Raw genomic sequence first — 24,888 nt, forward strand, 5'->3', positions numbered from 1 at the left:
ACAGAGGGGGGGGGGGGGGTTGTGTTGGAATCTGCATACCATGTCAATGGCTATATATACAGATTTTGAACAATAGTCATTATTGACAGTACCCTGCAATTTTTACATAAAGAGTATTGAACAAATGATGGCTAATTATTACTGCCAGCACCGTTTCTATTTAAACACGGTTATATCAGCTGATTTAATTTTTAAACCATATAAAGAACTAACAAACCCTTAAGTAGTTGGGTTAAAGCTGTGTCCATAAGCTTAGGTTCCTGAATTCACATTCTTTTTTAACCCAACAGATACAGGAGTTTGAGAACATACCAAGGTTAACTTCAATTCAAAATCCAGCCTCTACGTAAAGTACATGACATTCTACTTTCTATAACTTTATATAACACAGAGGTGACTGAAACATTAATATTTAAACATCATTTGATCCACTTCTTGTTTTACCGAGGAATTGTACATCCTTTGTAACCCAGAACCTAAGAGATACCCAAGGCATTCCTTATATCCTCCTGCAGAATACAACACAAATACCAAAAAATGTAAATAAATAGACAAAGAACAGTACACCATTCGCCAAAATGTAATCATCGAAGTATGTAGTAAAATAAATAAGAGCAACACAATCAGTTTTAACCAGTAATTGAAATCCAAGGAAAGAAATGCATATTATTTACCTCAATGCTAAAAGGAGAAGTCCTTGGAGCAAATAAGTTAACCACATGGCCATCCTTATTAACCAGGAACTTTGCAAAGTTCCATTCGATGTTGTCGCCAAAGATGCCCCCTTTGCTTGACTTCAAGAACTTGTAGATTGGAGCAGCATTTTCACCATTCACTTCGATCTAAAGCCAAAAACAAAACAAAAAACAGATAAGGATACTTCTGAACAGTTATACTCTCTATGAACATGGAGTGTTTCAGCTCCAATCATCAGTACAGAGTTAGAGAGAAGATGATAAGTGATGCGAACATATTTTCTCATTCAGCACCCAAATGACCCATGGGTGGATTGGACCATGGAGTTAAGAGATGGATTCCAAAAAATTAGTTGCAGGATAAGGCAGGGTAGCAGATCGTGAACATCATAGGTTTAGCCTATGCCAGGGAGAGCGTAGGCTATTCCTGATAATTCTATTATCTTTCTCTCTTCCTGGGAAAATTTAGTCGAGTTGTATGTCAGGTGAGAACTTCATTCTAAGAAAGATAGCATCCACCACACTGACTCGTTAAAGCATGATCAGTACAGAAACAAGAAGAAAAAAGAAAAGTAAAAATGAACTATGGAACTTATTTAACTGCTCTGTTTCACTGCAGCATTGGTACGCTTCCCATAATATGATCCACAATGAACAAATGAAAATTAGCTGGTGATAAGCCTAGGCTTGGGTTGACTTGATTTTTATTACATCAGACATAAAATAGTTCCAATATAGATTCCTCTGTATGTGTCCCTAAACATGTAATATTAGTTATGGTTAGATGTTTTGTGCTGTGTATGAAGAAATATCAAGCCATTGGATCAATTTGTCCAAATTTATTTCCTGCTAATGTCATTGTGCCCTCTCTCTCTCTTGCAGGGGGGAGGGGGGGGGGTTGAGCATAGGTGGAGTGACATAGAAATTCCCAAAACATACTTTGAATGTTAAATTTTCTTGAAAAAACCTACGTTATGTTCCTTTTCATAGCTTTTCAATGACTCTACTTTGGTGTTTGTGGATGATAAGAAATAACCTTAAAAACAGTCTTGTATTTTGTAAAATTAAACGTTCCGACTAAAAGATGAGAGACATGTATTTGTTTTCTATCAGCCTGAAGATATTCATATCAAAACAATGTGTTTATTTGGGAAACAGTTCTCAACTGGAAAACCCCCCATTGGCCCCTCCCTCCTTGATGCAGTAGCGCTTCCGTGGACTGGTCCAAACCCGTTTAGAAGCCTAGACTGTGATGAACCGGTCCAAATTTAGTTTTGGTCCAGTAAGATATTTAGAGGTTTAATTATTTTTTGGGATTATATCTTGTAATCTTTATTTTATGGAAAGTAGGATTACATAGGAAATCTTTTTTTTTTTTTTTGTAGTTACATAGTTTACTACAGTTACTACAGTTTCTATTTCTCTCCCTCTCTTTGCTTCCCCTCTTCCCCGCGTTCTGATCTGGTTCCCTTATTTTTTATTTCTGTTTTTCATCTTCTTCTATTCTCCTTCCTCTTCTGTTATTACGATCATTTAGTCCCACTTTCATATATGTATATTCTGTTCATCACGGTTTTCCCTTCCTTGCCTGATATTCTGCCAATGGAACTTCCTTGATAAGACTCAGAAAGATCCAAAGCTTCAGGGGTTAGATCACACCCCAAAAGCAGTTCAGACCCTGGTCCCCTTGCCTCGCATCAACTCCCTTACCGTGACATAGTCCTTGGAATATTAGTTTCAGACCTGCAACTTCCGGCAGGAGATCTACATGAGCAATGGAGTCTCCTTTCCAATGGAGTCTCCTTTCTTCAATATTATTTTCTGTACCTGTTAGTCGAAAACGGAGATTTGGGTTGGAGTTTGAAGACAACCTCAAATCATAAGTTGTTTTCTTTAAACCCTTACTTCGTTATTTCTTATTCAGTTTTTGCACATTAGTTAGTATCATTCCAAGTTTGCCCTTGCCCTTAAATTCTAATTCCTTTCTCATCCCTGTCCCCTTAACTTCCTTAGTAAGCCTTTAACATTCTGGTTAATTACAGAACTGTCACCAATCATCTTATATTTGAGTTGTTTAACGTTTGAGTGGGCTCATAGCAATCCGAACCAGGGTTTCCAAACCCTGGATTGCATCATCCCCCTCCCCCGCCAAAAAAAAAAAAGAATAAAATCAGGAAATATTGAAATCATCCAAGTTTATGTATAAAAGCTGAGGAATAAAAAAAAAATCTACTGAAATAGTCTCTTTCATAAGAAAATCATGTCGATCGATCCTAGGAATGCCAATGAGGCAGGTCAGCGTACAACCCATTCCCGAGTATAAAATTTCGAACACTAACTCTGAAACTGAATGATTAAACTTCTTACACTAACTGGACCTAACTAAACAATTTAACGGAATACTCAATCATAGGCCACCTATGTCTAATGAAATGAAAAAACCCAGCCATGTCTGTGCCAGGCTGCAGGGGAAAGCTTTGAGAAAACCAAGGCAACAGCTTATCGTAATTAAAAGTAAAAGTGCGAGATTTGAATCATAACATATTATGATCAGAACAATAACTAAAGCATATGAACCAAATATTGTCAATTATGTACAAAATGTCATGTTGCTGCAGAGCTGAAGACCTAGTCTCGTAGGAAGAAGACCAATGGGGGAGGCCAAACCGTGTCCTAGTTGCTGCCATTCTTAATTTTATTTTGATGTCTTTGTTTTGTTTTAATTTCAATTGAACAATGGTCCATGTTGGTCCAATGTTGGTTCAATTTAAGTTATATTGTTTTATTTAATTTCTTAGCTATTAGTAGTGAAATCCACATCAGCATAGGCTAGTGGAATGGGAAGAGATTGGTTTTTGATCCAATTGACACCTTGCGGTGAGAAGCCCGGGTGGATCATCTAATGCTTGTGTTCTTTTTTTGTTTTTCTATATGTTTGTGTTCTATTGCTGCTACTGTTTTACTGGTTTATGATTCTTCTGATTTAATCACAGCCATTAACAAGTAAGTTCTAGTCTGAAGTTTCTACAACTAGAACCTTTGTTTCTAGAAGATCATAAGCTATATATTTTTTGAGATTAAGCAATTCAGCCATTAGATCATCTTAAGATTTTAACTACATGTTCATGAACCCTAATTGTAATCTCGATTTGAGTTTGACCTAATTCTGACAGTTGGATCTTGAGATATTTCAGTTTTCCTATTCTGCCCCTACCCTCCATTATAGCTACTATTTAGACCTTCCTACTTGAATCGATTCTATTGTTAAGCTACTGTTTATGTCATAATTTATTGAATCGATTAATTACTTCAAACCCAAGTTTTTAAATTCTGTTTTCCTTGGTAAATTACTGTTTTACTCCTAGTCCTATTGCTACTAGGATTCACCCATACTTGCTGATCTGACCATCTGATTAGGTCCAGATTTTCAGTAGATTTTCCCCTTCCCAATTAGTAAACTCGACCTCAATTTCATCCTTTCTAACCACTTGATTTGTTATAATTTGTTTTCTCCTTAAATCTGGACTAGTTCTCTGTAAAAGATCTTGTTACTTGGCTACTGTTTTAAGTCTTCAAATCAGTACTACATTACATGTACTGTATGTTGCTTGGCTAGCATTGGTTTGGTAACCAAAGGCCCCTCGAAATTGTAACATGATTTAGTTAGGATGTTATTTTCCAGACACCTTAAGGCCAAAAAACATAGACCAATCAGACCTGAGGTTTAAATTGGTTTAGTCTGCTCATATTGAGGCCAGAGAAAGTTGCACACCCATTCTAAGCAACTAGCAGCAGATAACAAGTCATACAAATAATAGATCAACCAAGTTAGGGAGTTCATTCATGAGCTTCAACACTTCCTAAGTTTAGGCAATACCACTTCACGTCATTCTTTAATATTAATAAACTCAGATTTAAAAAAATTTAACCACAAAATATTCACTAAAAATAAACAATTCTAAAATATTTTACAGCACATTCACAATTAAAAGCAAAATTGATAATCAAAAGTGTTATCGTGATCTGGGTATTAGCGCAGAGAGCTAATACCGAGATCATAATGAGAAGGGTATTTCAGTCTAATATGTTGGTAGGGTGTTTCTTTTATTTTATTTAGGTGTTTACTATTTGTCCTTTTAAGTGATTGATCCAATGAAGATTGAGAGGAGAGTTACACATATTGTGGAACTCTCCCAGTTCTGCTGAATCTCGCCTCCTCCTCTCTCTCGGTTTCTCTTCTTCTTCTTCTTCTTCATTTTCTTCTTCTTTTTCTTCAGTATTTATCATGGTATCAGAGCTGTAAGGGTTGTTACATACTTCGTGAATCATTGGTTCCCTTCTTTACAGCATTCGATTGAAGAAATATTTTTTTTGAAGATTTGCAGCACTTGCGGCTTCTCCTATTTTCTGTTTGAAGGGGTGCAGCACCCTATGCTGTTTTCTGGATTGGTTTAGAGACTAGTTCATTATATGATTTCAGAACTAGGTCTCTCCCTTTTTTGTTTAAGGATTATTCGAAGGAGTTATTAGATGAAGTGAAGATTTTGTCAGGATTTTGTTGAGAAGATCGATTGCTGTCTCTACTGTTGGTTTCAGATTTTTCAAGGTTTTATCTGAGGGAGTTATTTGCTGTCCTTATTGATTTCTATCAAGGTTCTTCAGTCTTGATCGACTTCTGTCCCTGTTTTCAGTATTTTTCAGTCTCTTTTGTCTTCACTTCATCAAGTAAATCATGGATGATGAGCCGAAACCTGTTGAGGGTTCAAAGTCAGTCACAACAGAAATTTTTTCTTCCTCTTCAAATCGTATTACCGAGAAGAAGTTGGAAGGGGTTACCAATTCTTTGCAGTGGAAGAAAATAGTTCGCCTAGTGTTAACTGGCCGTGATCAGCATAAACATCTATTCGAAACCAAGCCTGAGAATGATTCTTCGTGGGAGACAATTGATACTCGAATATTGGGACAGATGCTGAATTCTATGGATCACCAAATTGTGGACCTAGTGACACACATTGACACAGTGAAGGAGTTGTGGGAGTATCTTAATATCTTGTATTCTGGACAAAACAATCTGTCCCGTATTTATGACTTGTCCCAAGAGTTCTACAGGGCTGGTAGGAAGGCTCGTACTTTGGCCCAGTACTTTGCTGATTTTAAGAGAATGTATGAAGAGCTTAATTCCTTACTTCCTATCACTGCCAATGTGGAACAGATGCAGAACCAGCGGGAACAACTTGCTGTTATGGGTTTTTTGGGAGGTCTTAGGAAGGAATTTGACTCTGTTCGTTCCCAAATTCTTGGTAGTGACAAAGAAACCACTTTGTCTGAAACCTTTTCCAGGGTTCTTCGTGTCTCTCGGGAACACACTACTGATGGTGATACTTCAGCCCTGGCTTCTTTTCCATCTAACCGTGTGCCCAACAGTGGGGCTGGTGGTGGTGGTAATGTCAGTTCTGGTGGTGGTGGTGGTGGTGGTGGCCGTGGTCGTGGTGGTGGGGCTGGTGTTTCTAGTAAGGCACCTACCTTGGGTACTCAGGGTACCTCGGATGTTTCTGGTGGTTCCGTGCGCACTTGTCATCATTGTGGTCGTCCAGGACATTTCCAACGTTTCTGCTGGAAACTACATGGCAAACCAACTCAGCAACAGTTTGCCAATTCTACTACACCTGATTCTCCTATTTCTCCACAGACTGAGGGTAAGACTGTGAAGATGTCTGATGATGAATATGCCCGTTATACACAGTTTCAGATTTCTCAACCAGTCCAGCCTCCAACTGCGACCTTTGTTCAGACAGGTAATGCCACTGCATATGCCTTTCGACTGTCTCTTCCCGTCCCTGGATCATTGATTCAGAGGCCTCCGAGCACATGACTGGTGTTTCAGGTATACTTTCTTCTTTTTAGCAATCCTCTTCAAGTGTTACTTTAACTAATGGTTCCTTGGCTAAGGTGACTGGTACTGGTACTGTCCATATTACACCTTCTCTTTCTTTGTCTTCCGTTCTTTATGTTCCTGATTTTTCATTTAACCTTTTCTCTATTAGTCGGTTTATTAAATCCCATAACTGTTCTGTAACATTTTCTTCTGACTCTTGTGTATTTCAGGATCTTTCGTCGAAGAGGATGATTGGTAGAGGTCGTGCATCAGGGGGACTTTACATACTTGAGGACACTTCATCTATGGCGTGTACCGGTGTGGCATTACCCCACCAGATTCATTATCGTTTGGGTCATCCTTCGTTGGAGAGTTTGAAGCTTCTTAATGGTCGTTTTCGGTCTATTTCTAGTTTTAATTGTGAGTCGTGTCAGTTTGGGAAACTCCACCGTGCGAGTTATCCACCTAGAGTCAATAAACGGTCTAACCAACCACTGTCTTTAGTTCATTTGGATGTTTGGGGTCCATGTCCTGTCGTTTCCACTTTGGGTTTTCGTTACTTTGTAACTTTTGTTGATGATTATTCCAGGGTTACCTAGATCTATTTAATGAAAAATCGTTCTGAGTTATTTTCTATATTCTGTGCATTTGTGAATGAAGTGAATAATCAGTTTTCACACTCTTTGCGTGTTCTTCGTAGTGATAATGCTAAGGAATATTTCTCTGCTCCTTTTGCTATTTTATGACTCAGCGTGGTATTATTCATCAGTCCTCTTGTGCCTACACCCCTCAGCAAAATGGTGTGGCTGAGAGAAAAAATAGACATTTGATGGAGGTTACTCGTTGTCTCTTGTTTGAGATGAAAGTGCCTAAATCCTTTTGGGCAGATGCTGTTTTAACCTCGTGTTATCTCATTAATCGTATGCCTTCTTCGGTTTTACGTGGTGGTATTCCTTTTTCTTTGTTGTTTCCTTCTGAGCCACTGTTTGTTTTGCCACCACGTGTGTTTGGTAGTGTTTGCTTTATTTGTGATCATCGTCCAGGCGTTTCCAAGTTGGATCCCAAGGCTCTCAAGTGCATGGTTGTTGGTTATTCTCGCACTCAAAAGGGTTATCGTTGTTATTCTTTTGACTTGCGAAAATATTTTGTTACCGCTGATGTATCTTTCTTTAAGTCTACACCGTTTGTTCATTCTTCTAGTACTGTGTCTAACTTAGATGATGATATTCCTGTTACTGTTGTTCGGTCTACTGTTCACCATGCTCCGCAGGCTGCCTCATTACCGGCACCTCAACCTAGTGTGTATCAACGTCACCAATGGAAAGTACGTCCTTGGACCCATGCTACATCGACTTCTACGCCATCTCCTACTTTGCCGGCAGATCCTGTGATAGGTAATGATCCTCCTCCTTTGGACCCTTCTTCTGATCTTGATATTCCTATTGTTCGTCGTAAAGGGGTTAGGGCTTGTACCCAACACCCCATTTCTAACTTTGTTTCTTATGGTAGTTTGTCTTCCACCTTTCATTCTTGTTTACATACTGTTGAGCATCATCCTGTTCCTAAGTCTGTCGCAGAGGCATTGTCTAGTCCTAGTTGGAGGGCTGCTATGGGTGAGGAATTATCGGCATTGGAAGAAAATCAGACTTGGGATCTTGTTCCCTTACCTTCGGGGAAGACTGCTATTGGTTGTCGCTGGATGTATGTGGTGAAGGTGAATCCTGATGGGTCCTTGGCTCGCTTGAAAGTCCGTCTGGTTGCTAAGGGGTATGCCCAAGTATATGGTGTGGATTAGTTGGATACCTTTTCACCCGTGGCAAAGCTTACTTCTGTTCGTATTTTGATATCTCTTGCTGCTACTTATCATTGGTCCTTATATCAGCTTGATGTCAAGAATGCATTCTTGCATGGTGATTTGCATGAAGAGGTTTATATGGAGCAACCTCCTGGGTTTGTTGCTCAGGGGGAGTCTGGCTTGGTGTGTAAATTGAAGAAATCTCTCTATGGGCTGAAAGAGTCCCCTAGAGCTTGGTTCGGCAAGTTTACTGAAGTTGTGTTAGAGTTTGGGCTGACACGGTGTGATAGTGATCATTCTGTATTTTTCCGCTATTCTGGAGGTGGAAAACTGTTTCTTGTGGTTTATGTTGATGATATAGTCATCACAGGAGATGATGTTTCTGGAATTGATGGTTTGAAGGCACACTTGCAGCAGAAATTTCAGACCAAGGACTTGGGAAAGCTGAAATATTTTTTGGGTGTGGAAGTTGCTCAATCAAAGAAAGGGATCTCGCTCTCACAATGGAAATATGTTCTTGATCTTTTGTCAGAGACAGGAATGCTAGGTTCTAAGCCTCTAGATACTCCTATGGATCCTAACTTAAAACTTGTTGCAGAGGATGGTGAGATTTTAGGTGATCCAGAAAAGTATCGGAGGCTTGTTGGTAAATTGAATTATCTCACAGTGACTAGGCCTGATATAGCTTTTCCGATTAGTGTGGTGAGTCAGTTTCTGTCTGCTCCTCGGACAACTCATTGGGAGCCTGTTGTGCATATTTTACGCTATCTTAAAAAGGCTCCTGGACGTGGTCTTCTCTACAGTGATCATGGTCATGGGCGGATAATAGGTTTTTCAAATGCTGACTGGGTAGGATCTCCAGTTGATAGACGATCTACTACAGGTTACTGTGTCTTCGTTGGTAGAAATTTGGTGTCCTGGAAGAGTAAGAAACAGACAGTTGTTGTCCGCTCCAGTGCAGAGTCAGAATACAGGGCTATGGCACATGTTACCTGTGAGTTGATGTGGGTAAAGCAATTAATGACTGAACTTAGCTTTGTTGATGGTGCTCCAATGAAACTGTGGTGTGATAATCAAGCTGCTGTCCATATTGGTTCAAATCCGGTGTTTCATGAGAGGACGAAACACATTGAAGTTGACTGTCATTTCATTCGAGAAAAGTTACAACAAGGTTTGATTTCTCCTAGCCATGTCCGTACAGGAGAACAACTCGCAGACGTGTTCACAAAGTCATTGGGAAGTACAAGAGTGGATTATATTTGTAAAAAACTGGGCATGATTGACATCTATGCTCCAGCTTGAGGGGGAGTGTTATCGTGATCTGGGTATTAGCGCAGAGAGCTAATACCGAGATCATAATGAGAAGGGTATTTCAGTCTAATATGTTGGTCGGGTGTTTCTTTTATTTTATTTAGGTGTTTACTATTTTACCCTTTAAGTGATTGATATAATGAAGATTGAGAGGAGAGTTACACATATTGTGGAACTCTCCCAGTTCTGCTGAATCTCGCCTCCTCCTCTCTCTCGGCTTCTCTTCTTCTTCTTCTTCTTCATTTTCTTCTTCTTTTTCTTCAGTATTTATCAAAAAGCACATAGGATTTCTCAAATAAGTTAACGCTAATACTGAAAACAAATATAAAAGATTATTTCTAAAACATCTTAGAAGATGTCCACCTTTCAATACAGAAATTTTCTTAAAATTTTTAAATTAATAAGCTCAATACACAAAAATATATAAATCTTTTACAAAAATAAATATATTACTTAGTTTAAGAAAAGCGATCCTCCCATACATTTTATAAGAAATCCTCCATGTCAAAGTTCAACTCTCCAAGTATTATCCTTATTATTTGGGACTGGCTTTACAAATCCTGTTCTGTCATACACTCTATGAGAGAAACATATTTGTGTTTTAACTTATGATACTCATCATTCATCAGCGTCCTACCTCACCACTTTGGCTGAGAACCTAGGCATTCTGAATCTCCCTTTTCCTTTTAACACCTCCAATTGGAACGAACTTCTTATAGGTGAATTTGTTGGTCTTTGTGGTACATGCCCAAATCATCTCGAATGACCTTTTAAATTCTAACGCAGGACATCTAGAGAATAATTCATATGGTTGAACTGGATCAGTTTTGGTGTTTGGGGAGCATTGTACGATGGATAACTTTGGGATTCTCATGCCTTTCTTTTATTCATAATATTGCTTGACCTGGAAGATCTGTTAACCATCAATTGTCAAATGTGACCGGTAAAAAGTGTGTTTCTTTATAGAGGCTAGAGACCTGAAAGCGTGCTGGGGTTCAACCATGATCTTTCCTAAATTAATCATCCACCCCGTCCCTTAACTCAACTATCCACCCAATGACAAATATTATTGTCCATAAAATGTTCATATTGAACATAGTTTTGCTGGATAAAGAACATGTCAGAGAAATTTTATGAAACTTGCAATAATGAACAAACTAGTTTTGTGGTGTATATAGTAAATGATTACACACTTCTGTGAAGAGTACGGCAAGTTTGTATTATACTCTAGATTCATAACTAGATTTCTTATTGGAGTTCAAAGGTTTATTTATTGAAGCCACACATCTGAGAAGTCTCTGGAGCTTATTCTATTCATCAAATAGGAAATTGCAGCAATACCTGCGCATCGATGTACTGAAGAGATTGATAATTGGATAATACAGGATAAAGACACAGGCTTCTTATTATTATTCTTTTTCCCCTTCACCTTTTGGATGGATATACACTCAAGTGTTCATCATAGTCATTCTCTCTCTTCTCTTGTTTATTCCGTTAAGACTATTTTTCAATAAGGTCTTTTGAACCAGAATGTAACAGGGACGTTACAAGTGCAACAAAATGGAAAGCATTAGCTCCTGAGATTTCTAGTGGTGCTTTATCTGCAGGCAGAGAAAATAAAGACGAATTCTTTGTATTTCTTATTTTATGTAATGAGATGATTATTGCAAAATTACCATTAGAAGCAATGCTATCACCATAAACATTTTGGGGCTTACCTTATCAAAAATTGGAAACTCAGCTTTGAAGCGAGTACATACAAACTCCAAGATCTCCTCATTACTGCCTGGCTCTTCCTCACTGAACTGATTGCATGGAAATGCTAGTATCTCTAGACCTGCACTAGAAACAAATATAGCAATCGTTTGTAGTCTCAAAATAATAAAATAAATAACAAAAGAAACGCCAAACATTTTAGTGTTTACAAGAAAAAAAGATTGCGTCTAAGTTTTTTCTTTTGGTGAAATGCTATTCAATGCAAATTCTTTTTATTCATCCTTTTCTAGTTCTTTCTTTTCCTCCTTTTTGGTTCAATGCATATTGTAAGTCACTCTCTCTCTCCAACCACCTGCCAAAAATGGGCGTACCCAGTGCACGAGGCTCCTGCCACTGCGGGGTTTGGGGAGGGTCATAATGTACGCAGCCTGACCCCTGCTTTCGCAGAGAGGCGGTTTCCAGACTCGAACCCATGATCACTTGGTCACAATGGAGCAACCTTAACCATTGCACCAAGGCCCGCCCTCCCATGCATGCATGTGCGCATAAAATATAAACTACCATATGAACGGAAATCCATACCTTGATCCCTGTACTTTTCATATAACTTAGTCAGTTCTGTATAGTTTGACTTTGTCAACCCACTACAACAAGCAATTAAGAGAAATTACAGCAGCAAAACATCAAGGGACGGTCATGTTCATGCTGAGAAGATAGATTAGTAGCAAGAGTAAAGAGAAAAAAGTACGTAAACAAGCATATAAAAAGGGATCCGACTCCTCTACTTCCGCCTGCCCAGTACTGCCGTGCGCCCCCACACACAAGCGCGGCGTAAAGTACCGCCTTACCCCTGCTCGGGCAAGGCATTCGGGCAGGGGTAAGGCAGTACATTCCGCCTTGCTTGTGTGTGGGGCACACACGGCAGTAGGGGCAGGCAGAAGTACAGGAGTCCGATTGTATAAAAAGCAGACAAATGATTATCAAATATAAAGCCCTAACTTTTAAGTTCGTAAAAAAAGAAAACACTACCATTTGGAAGCAACATTCACTATCAACAGAACCTTTCCCTTGTAAGTGCTAAGATCTACATCATTTTCTTTAGCATCCTGCAAGCAATAAGTATATTTCACATTTATATCTCAAGAAACTCAAACAAGCCTTATCCCACCAACATCGGGGTCAGCCAAAAAAAAAAAAATCCAACTCCACCATTAAGGGGTGAAACAGAAAATGCTAGGTCAAAAGTAAATGGGAGCTGATGCATCTGCGATACTTCTTTACGTAGCTATACTTTATGTAACTATAAAATAATATAAAACTCATTTAGTATCCTGGAAAAATTTTACATAACAGCAGGAAATGAAATGAAATCAAGCAAAAAAAAAAAAAAGCACATAAAAAAGTCGTGAATGTTCAAGGGAGGGCAAGAGAAATTTTGACTTAAGAAAATTAACAAAATCCCCAAATGGCCATCATGACAAAGCCACTGATCCAGACACAGGTGGGAAAAATCTCACTGGTAAACCTGAACTGCAACTTGTTTCTAGGAAAAATAGAGCAACAGTTCATCTACATTGAATTTTTCTGAAAGTCCCCTTCATCCTTTCCCACATTATTCTTGAGTGGATTAAGTAAGAGGTCTAACTAAAGGACACGGGGAATCTTCAAAGTTACTTTCCTCTTCCCTTAGATGCAGAACTGCAAGAAACTCTCTTTCCCCTCTCAAGTGTTGAATTGGACACAGATGCATGAATCAGCATCTGATGTTTGTTGAGAAGTCTCATTCGACAAGCTCGTAGAAGCAAAAGATCAAGGAATAACATCCTTCTGAATAGCATGCATCATTTAATACTGACGTTTTATACAGGTTTTCACTTACTTACCCAACAAAAAATGAATAATAATGTAAGGAAAAGGTTTCATAGTCAGCCAAGACTAGAGAGTTTCTCTAGTTTAGAGATGAAATTTTGGGAAAAGGTAGATCCTCTGCCCACAATTGGTGAAATAAAGCTCTGAAAATCCAGTGAAAAAGTGAAGCTTTTCTAAAAAGAAATGAACGGCTAAAAATACCAAGGAATATGACGATACATGGGAGGATGTATGATTGAATTTGTCTGAAATTTGACATGAAACTAATCCATAGGCGATTTTCCTAGATATGTTAAAATTACGACATCACTCTTCCACATGGAAAAACTTGGTGCTTACCTAGAGAATCTCTCTAGTCTCTAGTCTTGCCAAACTATAACTTTCTCCTAGATGTAACAATTTAGATTTTCTACCTCAATAAGTTCATAAATCATGTTAGGTGTTCATTATCCAAAAGAAACCAGGACAAATAATATGCAGAATATACATCATCAGATAATGCGCTTCTCCAAGATAAACTCATCACTTTCCGGATCCCAGAAGAAACCATATTTAAGAAATACTTCTTAATCTATTCATGAATTTCAGAAGATGGAGTAAGAGAAAAATCTTCTCAAAACCCATTCCATACATTTTTCTCAGGAAGAAAGCCCACCACTTAAATTTTAAAGACAAAGTAAAACCATCAAACATCTAGAAAAATCAAATATTGTGAGAAGAGGAAATTATTCATCAGGAACTACTAAACCCAGAAACGAAATCTTACCAAAAAAAACAACTTTAAAATCAGAGAGCAGAGCAGTAGAGTGGATAGCAGCAGTATACTAACCTTGACAGTGAAATCGTGAATGGATCCAGGGTTCTTGTCCGATTGGCTTGCCATGGTACAAACTGATGATGTCTGAGAAAAAACAAAGAGAACTCTTGAAGAAGAAAAGACGGCAGAAAGAAGAATCACAAGACCCAGCAACGAAAAGAGTCTATTTGAGGTCAATTGATTATGGGGCCCGCTCATGTATTATATATTCTGGGAGACCAATGTGGGAGGCACATACGGCTCATAGTCTTGACTTCTATGGCCTGCATATGAGCTTATTTTAGTCTCAAAATGGGTCCAAAACGATTAAATTTCTAGAATTTTAGAACAGATGATAAATAATTGGTCGATTTTGGCCTTATCCGAAATAGTTAAAGGACCGATTAAAGACCAACCGAGCGCGACTAACTAAAGTGACACGACTCATATCTGTATGGAATGGAATAGTCATGCATCAGTCTTTCTCAGTCGCTCACTTGCTCCTATCCTGGTAAGTCCATGTTTGTAAGAGTTTCACTTCTGCCTTACAGTCTTTCTGAGTCTCTAGGAAGGCAAAACTGCAAAACCAAATAAACTAAGTAAAAGAATCGCCATGGCTCGTTCACACCTCCATTTATGGGAGAATAAAAAAGGATCTTATAGAGATGGGTAATGATCTGTAGAACAGTAGATTTTCCGGTTTTTTCTGGTGAGTGTTCACTTCAGTTTTCCCAACTCCCAAGTGGGAAGAAAGTATTTGAGCACGATAAACCATACCGATTACCTGTTTGCGGAATTATCTCACAGAACCCACGTTTTAGATGTAGTTTCCTGTTCATTTTCCTTTTCTACTACTTTATAGTTCCTTGCGATTTTGCAGTTCAATATAGGTCTCAATGGGTACCTGTTGATCTTGAGTTACATTTTGAGAACTTGTTGTAGGGGTTTACTAATTAGATTTTCAGTTTCCGACTTTCAGGAGACTATGAGTTAGTGTCTGGGCTTCGAGCAAACTTCTTAGTTTTCCTGTATTAAAGGGTACACAGGACATGGCTCTTGTTTCGAGCAAACTTCTTGGTTTTCCTTTATTGAAGGGTACACAGGACATGGCTCTTGTTAATATCTCTCCATTTCAGTTGAGGACTTCAGGTCTTCTTCAATCTCGTCCGGATCCTTTTAATTGCCTTCCAATCAGCAGGAGAAGTAAGTCAGATGGATCCCTTTATCCTTTTTATTTTCGGGGGGGGCTGTTCTTTGTTCCTCCTCCACTGCTTTGCTTTTGTAGTTGGAACTTCCTACACATTCTTTAATCAACTTAATGCGAGTAATTGTGCGTGTCCAATATAATGTTTACATTACCCCAAGGGGTCAGCTCAGTTGGCAAAAGACCAACTCCTCAAATTAGAGTCATGAGTTCAAACCACCTTGGGGCCTATCCCCATCCCCTATCCCCCCCCCCCCCCCCCTCCCTATTAAAGCTTTCCAATTCCAAAAAAATATAATGTTTACATTGTGTCCTCAGTCTTAATATGTGGGATCTGCGATTTAACTTGTGTTACCTTCTTTTATTTACTAAAGGATCAATAAGTAGGCAGAAATGAATAAAATGACTTGCATTATTGTCTTTCTTAATCTTGTTTAGCTATTTTAAGTTTTTTTTTTTTACTCACCGTGTTTGCCTTCCTACTCTTGTAGATTCCTTTCCAAAGCCATTGATGATAGAAGCAAGAGCAAACACTCAAAAGGAAAGTGCAAAAGTCCGAAACAGAAGACTACAAACAAAGGCATGGTTTTCCTCATTCTCAGAAGATAGACTTTATATTTTCTAAACGTGTTGTTCAAATTGTAGATTTTGTTTAAAAGAAGTAATGGGATCTTTGTGTGAAGAGAGTGAGCCAGAGAGAGGGACTGCAACTTCTTTATGTGGCAATGATTTGCTTCTTTGGTAGTCTTTTTCCTACAATTTGGAGGAAAGCTTAGGAGTTAACCAGTAATTGAGTTTTCTAAATAAGTATAACAATATTGAAGTAATGTCATGATATATTTTTTGCCCTCAGAAAAAAAAAAAAAGAGAAAATTAGATTCGATATTGAGTTCTGGTTGTGGTCAGAAAAAATTTCTCATTCAACATTTGGAGTAGTCATGATTGTGAAGACAATAACCATTTTTAGAAGTCTACATCTTTTTCTTTTTACCGTCTCCACTAATGGGTGTGCTGAAAGTACTTTTGAGTATTGATATTTGATCAGTTTAGTCTTGTTGTCAAAATGCATATGCTAGCCAAGGCAAGTACCTTGAAAGGCCAAACTCTGGCCTAGTGTTCATGGTCACTATGTTACATGTGTATGTTAAATATGAGAAAGAAAAGCAGATACATTAATGTATACATGTTTGCGAATCCTGTCCCCCAAACATAATTGTCAAGGCGTCACCTAGGGGTCGCTTAGGTGACCGCCTTGGCATCCAAGCGCCTTAACAACTAGTGTTGCCTTGGTCGCCTAGGCGGGCATTTTGGTCACCTTGGTCTCCTTGTTGGTGTCGCCTTGCGTTCAGATCCCCTCCAACACCTTGGTTTGCCTTGACGCCGTGACAACTATGCCCCCAAATCCTTGAACCCATTGGACCTATCCTTATTTCTTCACTTAAATATCTCTTAGTGATTTATATACGAAAAAAAAATCGCATATTTAATACTAACACAAATCTACAACATGTGTATAATACTAGTGAAAGAGCATCTAAAAACTTAAAATTGGAGGATTAAGTGTATTATCATTGTCTTTAATGGTATATATCCTTCTTGAGATTTTGAGCCATTCTTGTTTGGAGAATTCCATTTGTAATTATATTCTACTCATTGCTAAGAGTTTGTTATTCTATATAATCATTATCCTGATGTGGCATTGGCTTGTGGTTTGAACATGGCACCTTTTCTGTCTTTCTTTTTAAGGAGTTTACTAGGTCTTCTAAATGTTGTGAACTTTCTCAATCCCCTCCCCCCCCCCCCCCCCACGGCCTTCTTTTCCCTGACGGTTTATCTGTATAGATAATGTTCTCATGATCTTTTCAGTGGCCTGGTTCCAACCGGGTCTAGCCCGACGTTAGTATGAATGTCCATTTTTAAGGGGTTTATTAAGTCTTCTAATATAATTAAGAACTATAATAGCAAACACTCAACCTTTATTTAATTGTGTATTAATTTCATATATTATATTTTTAATATGTTTTAGGATTATTTATCTACTTTGGCTATTTTAAACTCCTTCTTAATTAGTTACCAACTCAACCATTCAGTCCAATGTTGGGCTGATCAGGCCAAGAACAAGACCCTCAAACCAGACTCCTTGAGAAGATCCTGAGGGCATTGCCTATGTATAAAGGTACTGAAAAAAGGTGGGGTGCGGGGGAGGAAGGGGTCAAGGAGGTTATTCCTATTATACTATAGCTTTGCTGTAAATATACCTTTGGACAATTTAACTGTCAAAAATATTTTCTGATCACTTGAAAAAATGCAGTAGAATTGGGTGGTTATGATATCATCTAATCAAATCAATGAACATAGGAAATCTATTTATGCAAGCAACCCATGGTGCTGATTAGTTCACAGTGTTGCATTTATGCCACACTACAGTTACCATTTGTGTAAGCTTTTTTGGATATATTTTATATGCTGACCAATTGTTGTTTTTCATGTTATAAGCAGTTCAATGGCTCATCTGTTAGACCAAGACTCTCAGTTTTCTGTTCAGCCAAGCAGTTGTATGCTATGTTGGTCGATGACCAGAACAAGAAGTGCTTGTTTTATGCAAGCACGTTACAGAAATCTATTCGAGATAATCCTTCTTGCAGCACCGTCGTAAGTATTTCCTTTCCATTTTATGTCATTAGATCTATCAAGCAGGTTTGTTCTGAAATTCAGCAATACAACTGAAAGTGGTAACCAAATGCCAATTGTATTGCTGTCCAAAGGCTGATGCTATGCAGAAGATTTCTCACATTTATCTTACAGATCAAAACATTGATTTGTATTATTTTTTATGGACAGCACACTTGCCAGTTTGTCTGGGGATTATGCTGATGTCAAGAGAAATAAATAGTTCAGTTGTTCAAATGTAATTTAAAGATCTCATAGGAGGTGAATGCATACAGGGGTTCCCCTGATTCCTCATCTTCCACCACCAACCCCTTCCATTTTCCCTTCTATGATTATACTGAAGTTAATGATGCTGGATCAAGCATCATATTGCACCTCAAACACTATTATACACCAATTGCATGTTTGACATGTTTTTTATAAATGTCAACTGAAGGGGGGGGGGGGGGGAGATGAACAAAACATTCACTCTGGTGGACCATTGGGTCATCACCCTCGGTGTCTCATCTTTTCTATTCCTTCTGGTTTTCATTCTTCCTCATCTTTCATTCTTAGCCAGTTCCATTTGGAAATTAACCAATTAATTTGGAGACATTTCCAAAGCACCTGATGCATCAATCCTGTAGCTTCATCTCTATATTCTGTGTGTTAATAATTTTAAAATTTTGCTTTTACTGTAAACTAAACTGACTATTGAAGCACATTGTTATTTACCACTTCATGATTACAGGAAGCAGCCCAAAGAGTTGGTGAAGAACTAGTTAAGGCATGTGTTAATCTTAATATTAATGAAATATCATCTTACGACCGCAACGGTTTTGCTCGAGGGGAAAGGATGATAGCCTTTGAAATTGCAATTTCCTGTCATGGATTTTTGCCACGATAGCCTCCTTTGCATTCTGGTGCAGCAGTCGTTCAAAACTGAAACTGCATTTGCACGATAGGACTCTTTTGCTCCTGGAGAACTGGTTCAAAAAGAATTTCCTCTTGATGAGCACTCAAATGAATGTTAGCTCAGCACTGAGTTGCTTTTAGTTCTTGTTATGAGAACTTTTGCATACTACCAAACATTAGTCGTGAGCTGCCGAACCTGATATAGCTGGTTTGACTTTGTTGACCTTTGAATGCTTTCATGCAAGAGACTTTTCACTGTTTGGTAGTCATTTGGTTAGATGTTCTTCGTCCAATATCTGCAGCATATGGAGTGGGATTAGGGTGTTCAAGGCCGGGACTGGGAAGGCTGTGGTCGTGCTGGTGGTGGTGGCAAAGTAGAGTGATTTTGCTTTCGTTTCTTTTTAAATATATCAAATGACACATTTACCTTTGTTATTTACACATGCTCATCAAAGTGGACTGCAAAATAGACTTGAAATTGATTTCAATTCTTCATAAATAAGCTGAAAAAATTCATACTAAACATCATAATTTCAATTTATGACCTCATGAAATTGAAATAGAATCATACCAAAAGAACCCTTAATTTCTTTTCTCATATGTATATAAAAGAAAGCCCCTTTGTGTATTATATGCATTCTTGGAATAGATTCTAGGTCAAACATATTTTGAAACCCCATTCTTTTCTATTTTTTCACTTCATAATGTGTTCTAGACCCATATTCTATTCCAAGAATGCATACCATACACAGCCTTTTTCGTTTGGAGGAATGGGCAACATGCCACCTAGGAAAACCCATGTGACGTAAGGGTGAAGTAGGATCTCAAATCCTAGGTCTTGGCTGCACAACTAGCACCAGGACTCACTGAGTCAGCCGGTGACTTGAACTATTAGTTCTTTTATTGTTAGTTTTAGGAATGGATAAATTATAGATCACCCCCTAGTTTTCAATCAAAACTCAGATCACCCCCTGGTTTTTGAAAAAACTCAAATGTCCCCCTCTACAGTAACGGTGTTAGTCTGCTATTAGTTATTGGTGTGAAAGGGCTATTGTACCCTTGTATTAAAACATTAGAATTAAATTTACAATACTACCTTTCCTTCATCGTCAACATTGGTCAAGGGTAGTTTAGGGATTTAAATTTATTTAAATAGCTGACATCATTACTTAACAACATAAAACTAAAGTTAGGGACTAATTTGTCATTTTGGGGTCTAAACGAGGGACTTAATTCCTCTCAGGTTCCGTGCCCAGTCAGGTTCGTAGGTTCCTCTCATAGGGGATCGGAAATGACCTCACCCCCTACCCGAACACACTACTCGGGTGTGGTGAGGTTGTCATTTCCATCGTCCCTATGAGAGGAACCTACAAACCTAACCGGGCAGGGAACCTGAGAGGAGAAAAATTCCTAAACTAGGGGGTGATTTGAGTTTCGATTGAAAACCAGGGGTGATCTGTAATTTACCCTTTAGGAATTAAAAATTCTTGATGTAAAGTTTGGGAGAGGGTTGGGCATGCCGCCCGATCCAAGTAAGTCAGTGGGCAGTAGAACGGGAGGACTGAAGGAAGGACAACCATGGGCAGAGGGATTTTTTCATTAGGGTGAGAGAGGCAAACACATGGCTAAGCAGTTCAGCAGCATGCTCGACCATTTCCTATAAAGTTTTTAAATCCTGGTAACAATTATTTTTATTTTGTCTTTAAATGATTCATTCTTGGTTACCCCTTCATTCTTCCAATCACTACAACAAAGTTTGACTTTAAGAGGCATTCATGAAACACCTCTAAAGCTTAAATAAATGCCTCTTATACTTTGAGGGGCGTTACTAATGCCACATGAATGCCTCTATATGTCGTGTCACAAATGAGTAAAGACGTTTAGAGACGTTTGCAGAAATGCCTCTACTTTGGGTCCTTTAGAGGTGTTTCATAGTGACATTTATGAAATCCCTATAAAGCTTTTAGTGGCATTTGTGAAATGCCTGTAAACCATTCCCCAACCATTACTAATACCAAATTGAGTAATTAAAAAAAGATTTTTTGAGGTGTTCATATCTATATTAGAGACATTACTACCACCTTTGATGTTTTTTATCGTTAACATTGGAGGTGTTTTACTATTGCCTCTAAAACTTTTTCTCTTATCTTTTAGTGGCAATTGACTAATGCAGCTAATTATATTGAATGTTAATTTTTTTCTCTTTTTTTCCTTGTTCCCTGTAAGAGAGTACATGTACTTTAATTACAAAAATTTAAACGCATACCAGATGTTTTTTCATTTCAATTCAAAATAAACTATACAACCAAATGTTTACAATTTTCAAAAAAAAAAAGAAAAATCATCCTTGTTAATGTATCCAAAACATCCTTGTACAAAGTTTCCAAAAAAAGAAACAAAATCCATCTCTCAACTTTGAATAATGTTTGTCTATTGTTGCTCTCATGACAAGCTCTGTGATCCCATACTAAACAATGAGCTGTAAAATTTCTCTCAATATTGTCCATTTTGATGGATTCGGTATCTACATGTACCTATAAGGTCAATAATCATTAAAAAGATGAACAATGGCCAATTGTCTTCTACGTGGAGTGAATATCAATCCTAGTTGTGTTGGTTAATAATTAGGGGAGCCAGGATTAATCATGTGATTACCTCCTAGTTGCTTCTTTACTAGTTGAGTTGTTCCATTAATCATGTGATTACTCATAGGAATGAGCATATATCCAAGAAAGGCCAGTTTTAAACATGGTGCTCTTCTCTGGCATTGTGTTACCTGTCTTCTATTATATTTCTGTTCCATTCGTTCCAAACAGTTCCAAAGTAGAAGAACCAGAACTGATTAATAGAACCAGGATCACTCGAAACAGAGAAATAGAGCAGCTTAGGGAGAAAATTAATTACTCAATACAGAGAGACTGGAAAGGCCTAATTCTCTGGTTGGGAGTTAATCTGAATGTGAATGAGCAGAATGTGTCTGCAGAAGATTTCAGTAAAAAAGATGTCTAATATTGCCTGTGTAGACAGCTCCTAGTGCTACTAGGAGAACAGAAATAACCTCTGCCCTGAATGAGGAACAGAGAGTGAGATATATGTAGAAGGAAATAGTTTTTGTAACAAAAAAAAGCACCAGTCCTGTTCATATCATTATTAAAAAGAACTGGGTGCGTTTTCAAAACTGCAAAATAATGAGAAGCTTTTGTTACTCAGTCTCTTTGAAGAAAGTGTTCAGTTCGTCCCATCTAGACATAGGTAGGCAATCTCCAGTGAAGCCAAACATCTCAGAGCTGTTTTTAACAAATGGGTGACAGGATTGCTGTTGATGTCCAATCTCATATATGACCTTATCTTGCAAGGTTCCACTCAATCTAAGCTTCATTGACTTAAAAGCTGCAAATTTTACGGAGTTAAGGAATTCTTTCTTTGAACAGTTGTAAAATATGAGAGCCAAATCAGATTAAGAGTAAGAGAATGTCTGAACACCATCAGAAGTAGGTAACTTTGACAGCATTTAACAAAATTTTGTTGTTAAGATCCTGCATGTAAAACCAAAGAATAAACAGATAAATTTTCAGAAATCATTGTTTACATCACTTTAAAGTTTAAACCATCAAAGTACTCGAGGCACAGTATATACCACTTAAGAGCAGAGCACTAGAAGAAGCATAAATTTATAATTCATTGTGTTTGCTATTACATTTGAGATCAACAAATGATAAACATAAAGAAAGTGTATGGAAGAGAAGCTTCTGCAGAGAAAGATTACTATTTAATTATTCATCTGTACTGACAAACAGAGAAAAGAGAAAGAGATTACAAATTTAGTAGATTGAATCAAAACCAACCAAAGAGGAACTAACTTACTAGATTAAGCAAAGAAGCAACACCCCAGCTACAAGTCCCATAATCACATTTCTCTGGTGGCCACCAATCCAATGTGGCATAGAAGAAATCTTCATCCGTCCTTCCAATGCCTGCTCTTCCATTAATCAAAACAGTTCCTCTAACAGTTTCACCTCCTGCATTCTGAGAAACTACAGTCATGGAACTCTGAAAGAAAAAAAAAGCACCGAAAAGATAAAGCCCAGAAGCTGAACCACAGAACCCATTTGGGAATTCAAACAAATGAGCTGGATTTCAAACTCTCTGAGTGGCTAGGAAAGCCATGAGAGTGGCAAAGGAGGTTACAAACAAAACCACCCATTGGAGGATAAGGATAGCATTAAATAAGAAAAGCAGACAGAGTGCAGTTGCCATGCAGGATTAAAATTCTGAATTTCCATGGGGGATTAAAAAGTGCAGCTTGGAGGATTACTGGCACCATTAAGGCATATAATAACTACTGTCATCAATCTTCAGTTTTCGTTTCTGATTTATAAAAACAAGCCAATCTTATTGATGAACAATAATAACACCACAAGAACAAACAACTGAAGCATTTCCATTTCCAAACTCCATAACCAATCTTCTTTCTCAGGAACATGCAACATTAGAGCTCTTTGGACTAAAGAAAGAAGGGGTCTCCCATGCATAAGTGAAATTGATTGAGGTGAAACCATAAAATGGCTGAAAAATTCACCATCATAATTATGAAATGGACTAATAATCAAAAGGGCAAGAGTTCTCTCTGGGGGAGGGAGGAAATGGGTCAGATCATAAGTAAAGTCTCACATACTACTTACAGAAAAAAAAATTCGACTTTTTTCTTACCCTTCGCGGAGGGAGAAAATGGGTCAGATTATGTAGAATCAAACAAAATATGCAATACAAGTTGGTACTCACCCAAGTAGAATGCAAGAAATGATAGGAGCGAACCACAGCTGGTGTCATAATAAAGAAAAGAATTAGTAACATATTCAAATTATCCATATCATGTGCAAAACCCATTTCTTGTGGCAATGGGTTAGCCCTTTCAATGTCATCTGCATATAAGAGTTGATGTCAGCAGGAGAAAGAAATGAAGTTAAAACTGTAAGTTAAAGGATCAGAGGAACCATCATTGCAGAGTAACTTACCATAATTGAAGAGTGCTCAATTTTAGGTACTAATTTGCCTCAATAGTTATTGGAAGGATATAATGTAGACGAGAGATAGTTTGTAAACTTAAAGCAACATATAATGACAATAACAAGAAAGTAGATAATGTATGTCAAAAGCTGCTCATTGCTCAAAGCAATGTTTCATACTAGGATATTGGATAAAAGCTACATTTAAATGTACTAAAGTCTCCTTTTATCAAAAGGAGAAACACTGTTGTCGTCCCTAAAGAGCAATTAATACTTCAATGGCTCGCCCAGGAAGCAGGTATTCATCTAGTGTTGTGCCTGTAGATTCACATGATTCAAGATGTCAGATATAAAGAATTTCGTCAAATATTAACCATGACGTGGAAAATAAAATGTGCATATGGTTACCTCATCATTACCCAAATTTGAGCCTTGCAAACTTATATTTCCTTGTCGGTTCCCAAGTAGGAGTTGCTGGAGCATTGCTACTTGTGACTGCAGAGCGGTGATATTTTCTTCGTACTTCTTGTGCTTTTCTTCATACTTCTTGTCCTTTTCTTCATTCTTCTTCCCAAGTTGCCACTTGAGCCCGCAAACCATCATTCTCATGCAAGGCTTGCGCACGTCTTACAGTTTCCTGATCAAGGTCTGTTGGGCTTACGCCAACTCCATACATGCGCACCCAACCATGGATATCCTTTCCCATAACCTCAGTGAATAAATCCTCATGAGCTGCTGCTTTGTCATTCCTTGACTGTTCAGGCATCTGACTCAACTTTTCTTCAAAACTAGCCTACAATTATTTGTAAACTAGTATAAGAAGATAATATGCTTGGATCAAAGCAAATTGTATGTACAGGAACACTTACCCTTCAAGTATAACTGTATAAGCAGGCCTCATGCAAAGAAGTACTAAAAAGAAATTGAAATAAAACATTTATAGACTCAACCCAATTAGTATGCAAAATTCATTTGTTAGTAGACCCAAAAATTATGTTCCAAGCATGAAGGTAATTAAAAAATTACTATTGCTTCTTTCGAAGCATCATCTACACTT

At 37.9% G+C, this 24,888-nt stretch overlaps 3 protein-coding genes across 5 annotated transcripts; 1 reads left to right on the forward strand and 2 right to left on the reverse strand.

The window, feature by feature from the left end:
- Nucleotides 1–294: 294 nt before the first annotated feature.
- LOC122666220 (probable phospholipid hydroperoxide glutathione peroxidase) lies at nt 295–14,232 on the reverse strand. Its single transcript, XM_043862369.1, has 6 exons — nt 14,091–14,232; nt 12,422–12,498; nt 11,975–12,036; nt 11,395–11,513; nt 675–842; nt 295–509 (listed from the first exon to the last, which is right to left on the reverse strand). Exons 1-6 carry the CDS (start codon nt 14,142–14,144, stop codon nt 477–479), a joined length of 513 nt encoding a protein of 170 aa, XP_043718304.1. The 5' UTR covers nt 14,145–14,232; the 3' UTR covers nt 295–476.
- A 560-nt stretch (nt 14,233–14,792) lies between these two features.
- On the forward strand, nt 14,793–19,149 carry LOC122666221 (50S ribosomal protein L18). 3 transcript variants are annotated; one of them, XM_043862370.1, is made up of 6 exons: nt 14,794–15,077; nt 15,135–15,260; nt 15,753–15,833; nt 17,753–17,909; nt 18,604–18,607; nt 18,662–19,149. In XM_043862370.1, the coding sequence occupies exons 2-6, from the start codon at nt 15,164–15,166 to the stop codon at nt 18,815–18,817; spliced, it is 495 nt and encodes a 164-aa protein (XP_043718305.1). In that variant the 5' UTR covers nt 14,794–15,077; nt 15,135–15,163; the 3' UTR covers nt 18,818–19,149. The 3 variants fall into 3 exon arrangements, with proteins under 3 accessions (XP_043718307.1, XP_043718305.1, XP_043718306.1); XM_043862372.1 differs by lacking the exon at nt 18,604–18,607 and having other exon boundaries at nt 14,793–15,077; nt 15,753–15,841; nt 17,761–17,913; XM_043862371.1 differs by lacking the exon at nt 18,604–18,607 and having other exon boundaries at nt 17,753–17,913.
- Nucleotides 19,150–21,968: 2,819 nt separating this feature from the next.
- On the reverse strand, nt 21,969–23,065 carry LOC122665245 (heparanase-like protein 3). The gene is made up of 3 exons (XM_043861335.1): nt 22,690–23,065; nt 22,325–22,361; nt 21,969–22,215 (listed from the first exon to the last, which is right to left on the reverse strand). Exons 1-3 carry the CDS (start codon nt 22,867–22,869, stop codon nt 22,028–22,030), a joined length of 405 nt encoding a protein of 134 aa, XP_043717270.1. The 5' UTR covers nt 22,870–23,065; the 3' UTR covers nt 21,969–22,027.
- Between the last annotated feature and the right edge of the window lie 1,823 nt (nt 23,066–24,888).

This window comes from Telopea speciosissima, chromosome 6 (genome assembly GCF_018873765.1).
Source record: "Telopea speciosissima isolate NSW1024214 ecotype Mountain lineage chromosome 6, Tspe_v1, whole genome shotgun sequence".
NCBI classification, from domain to species: Eukaryota; Viridiplantae; Streptophyta; class Magnoliopsida; order Proteales; family Proteaceae; genus Telopea; species Telopea speciosissima.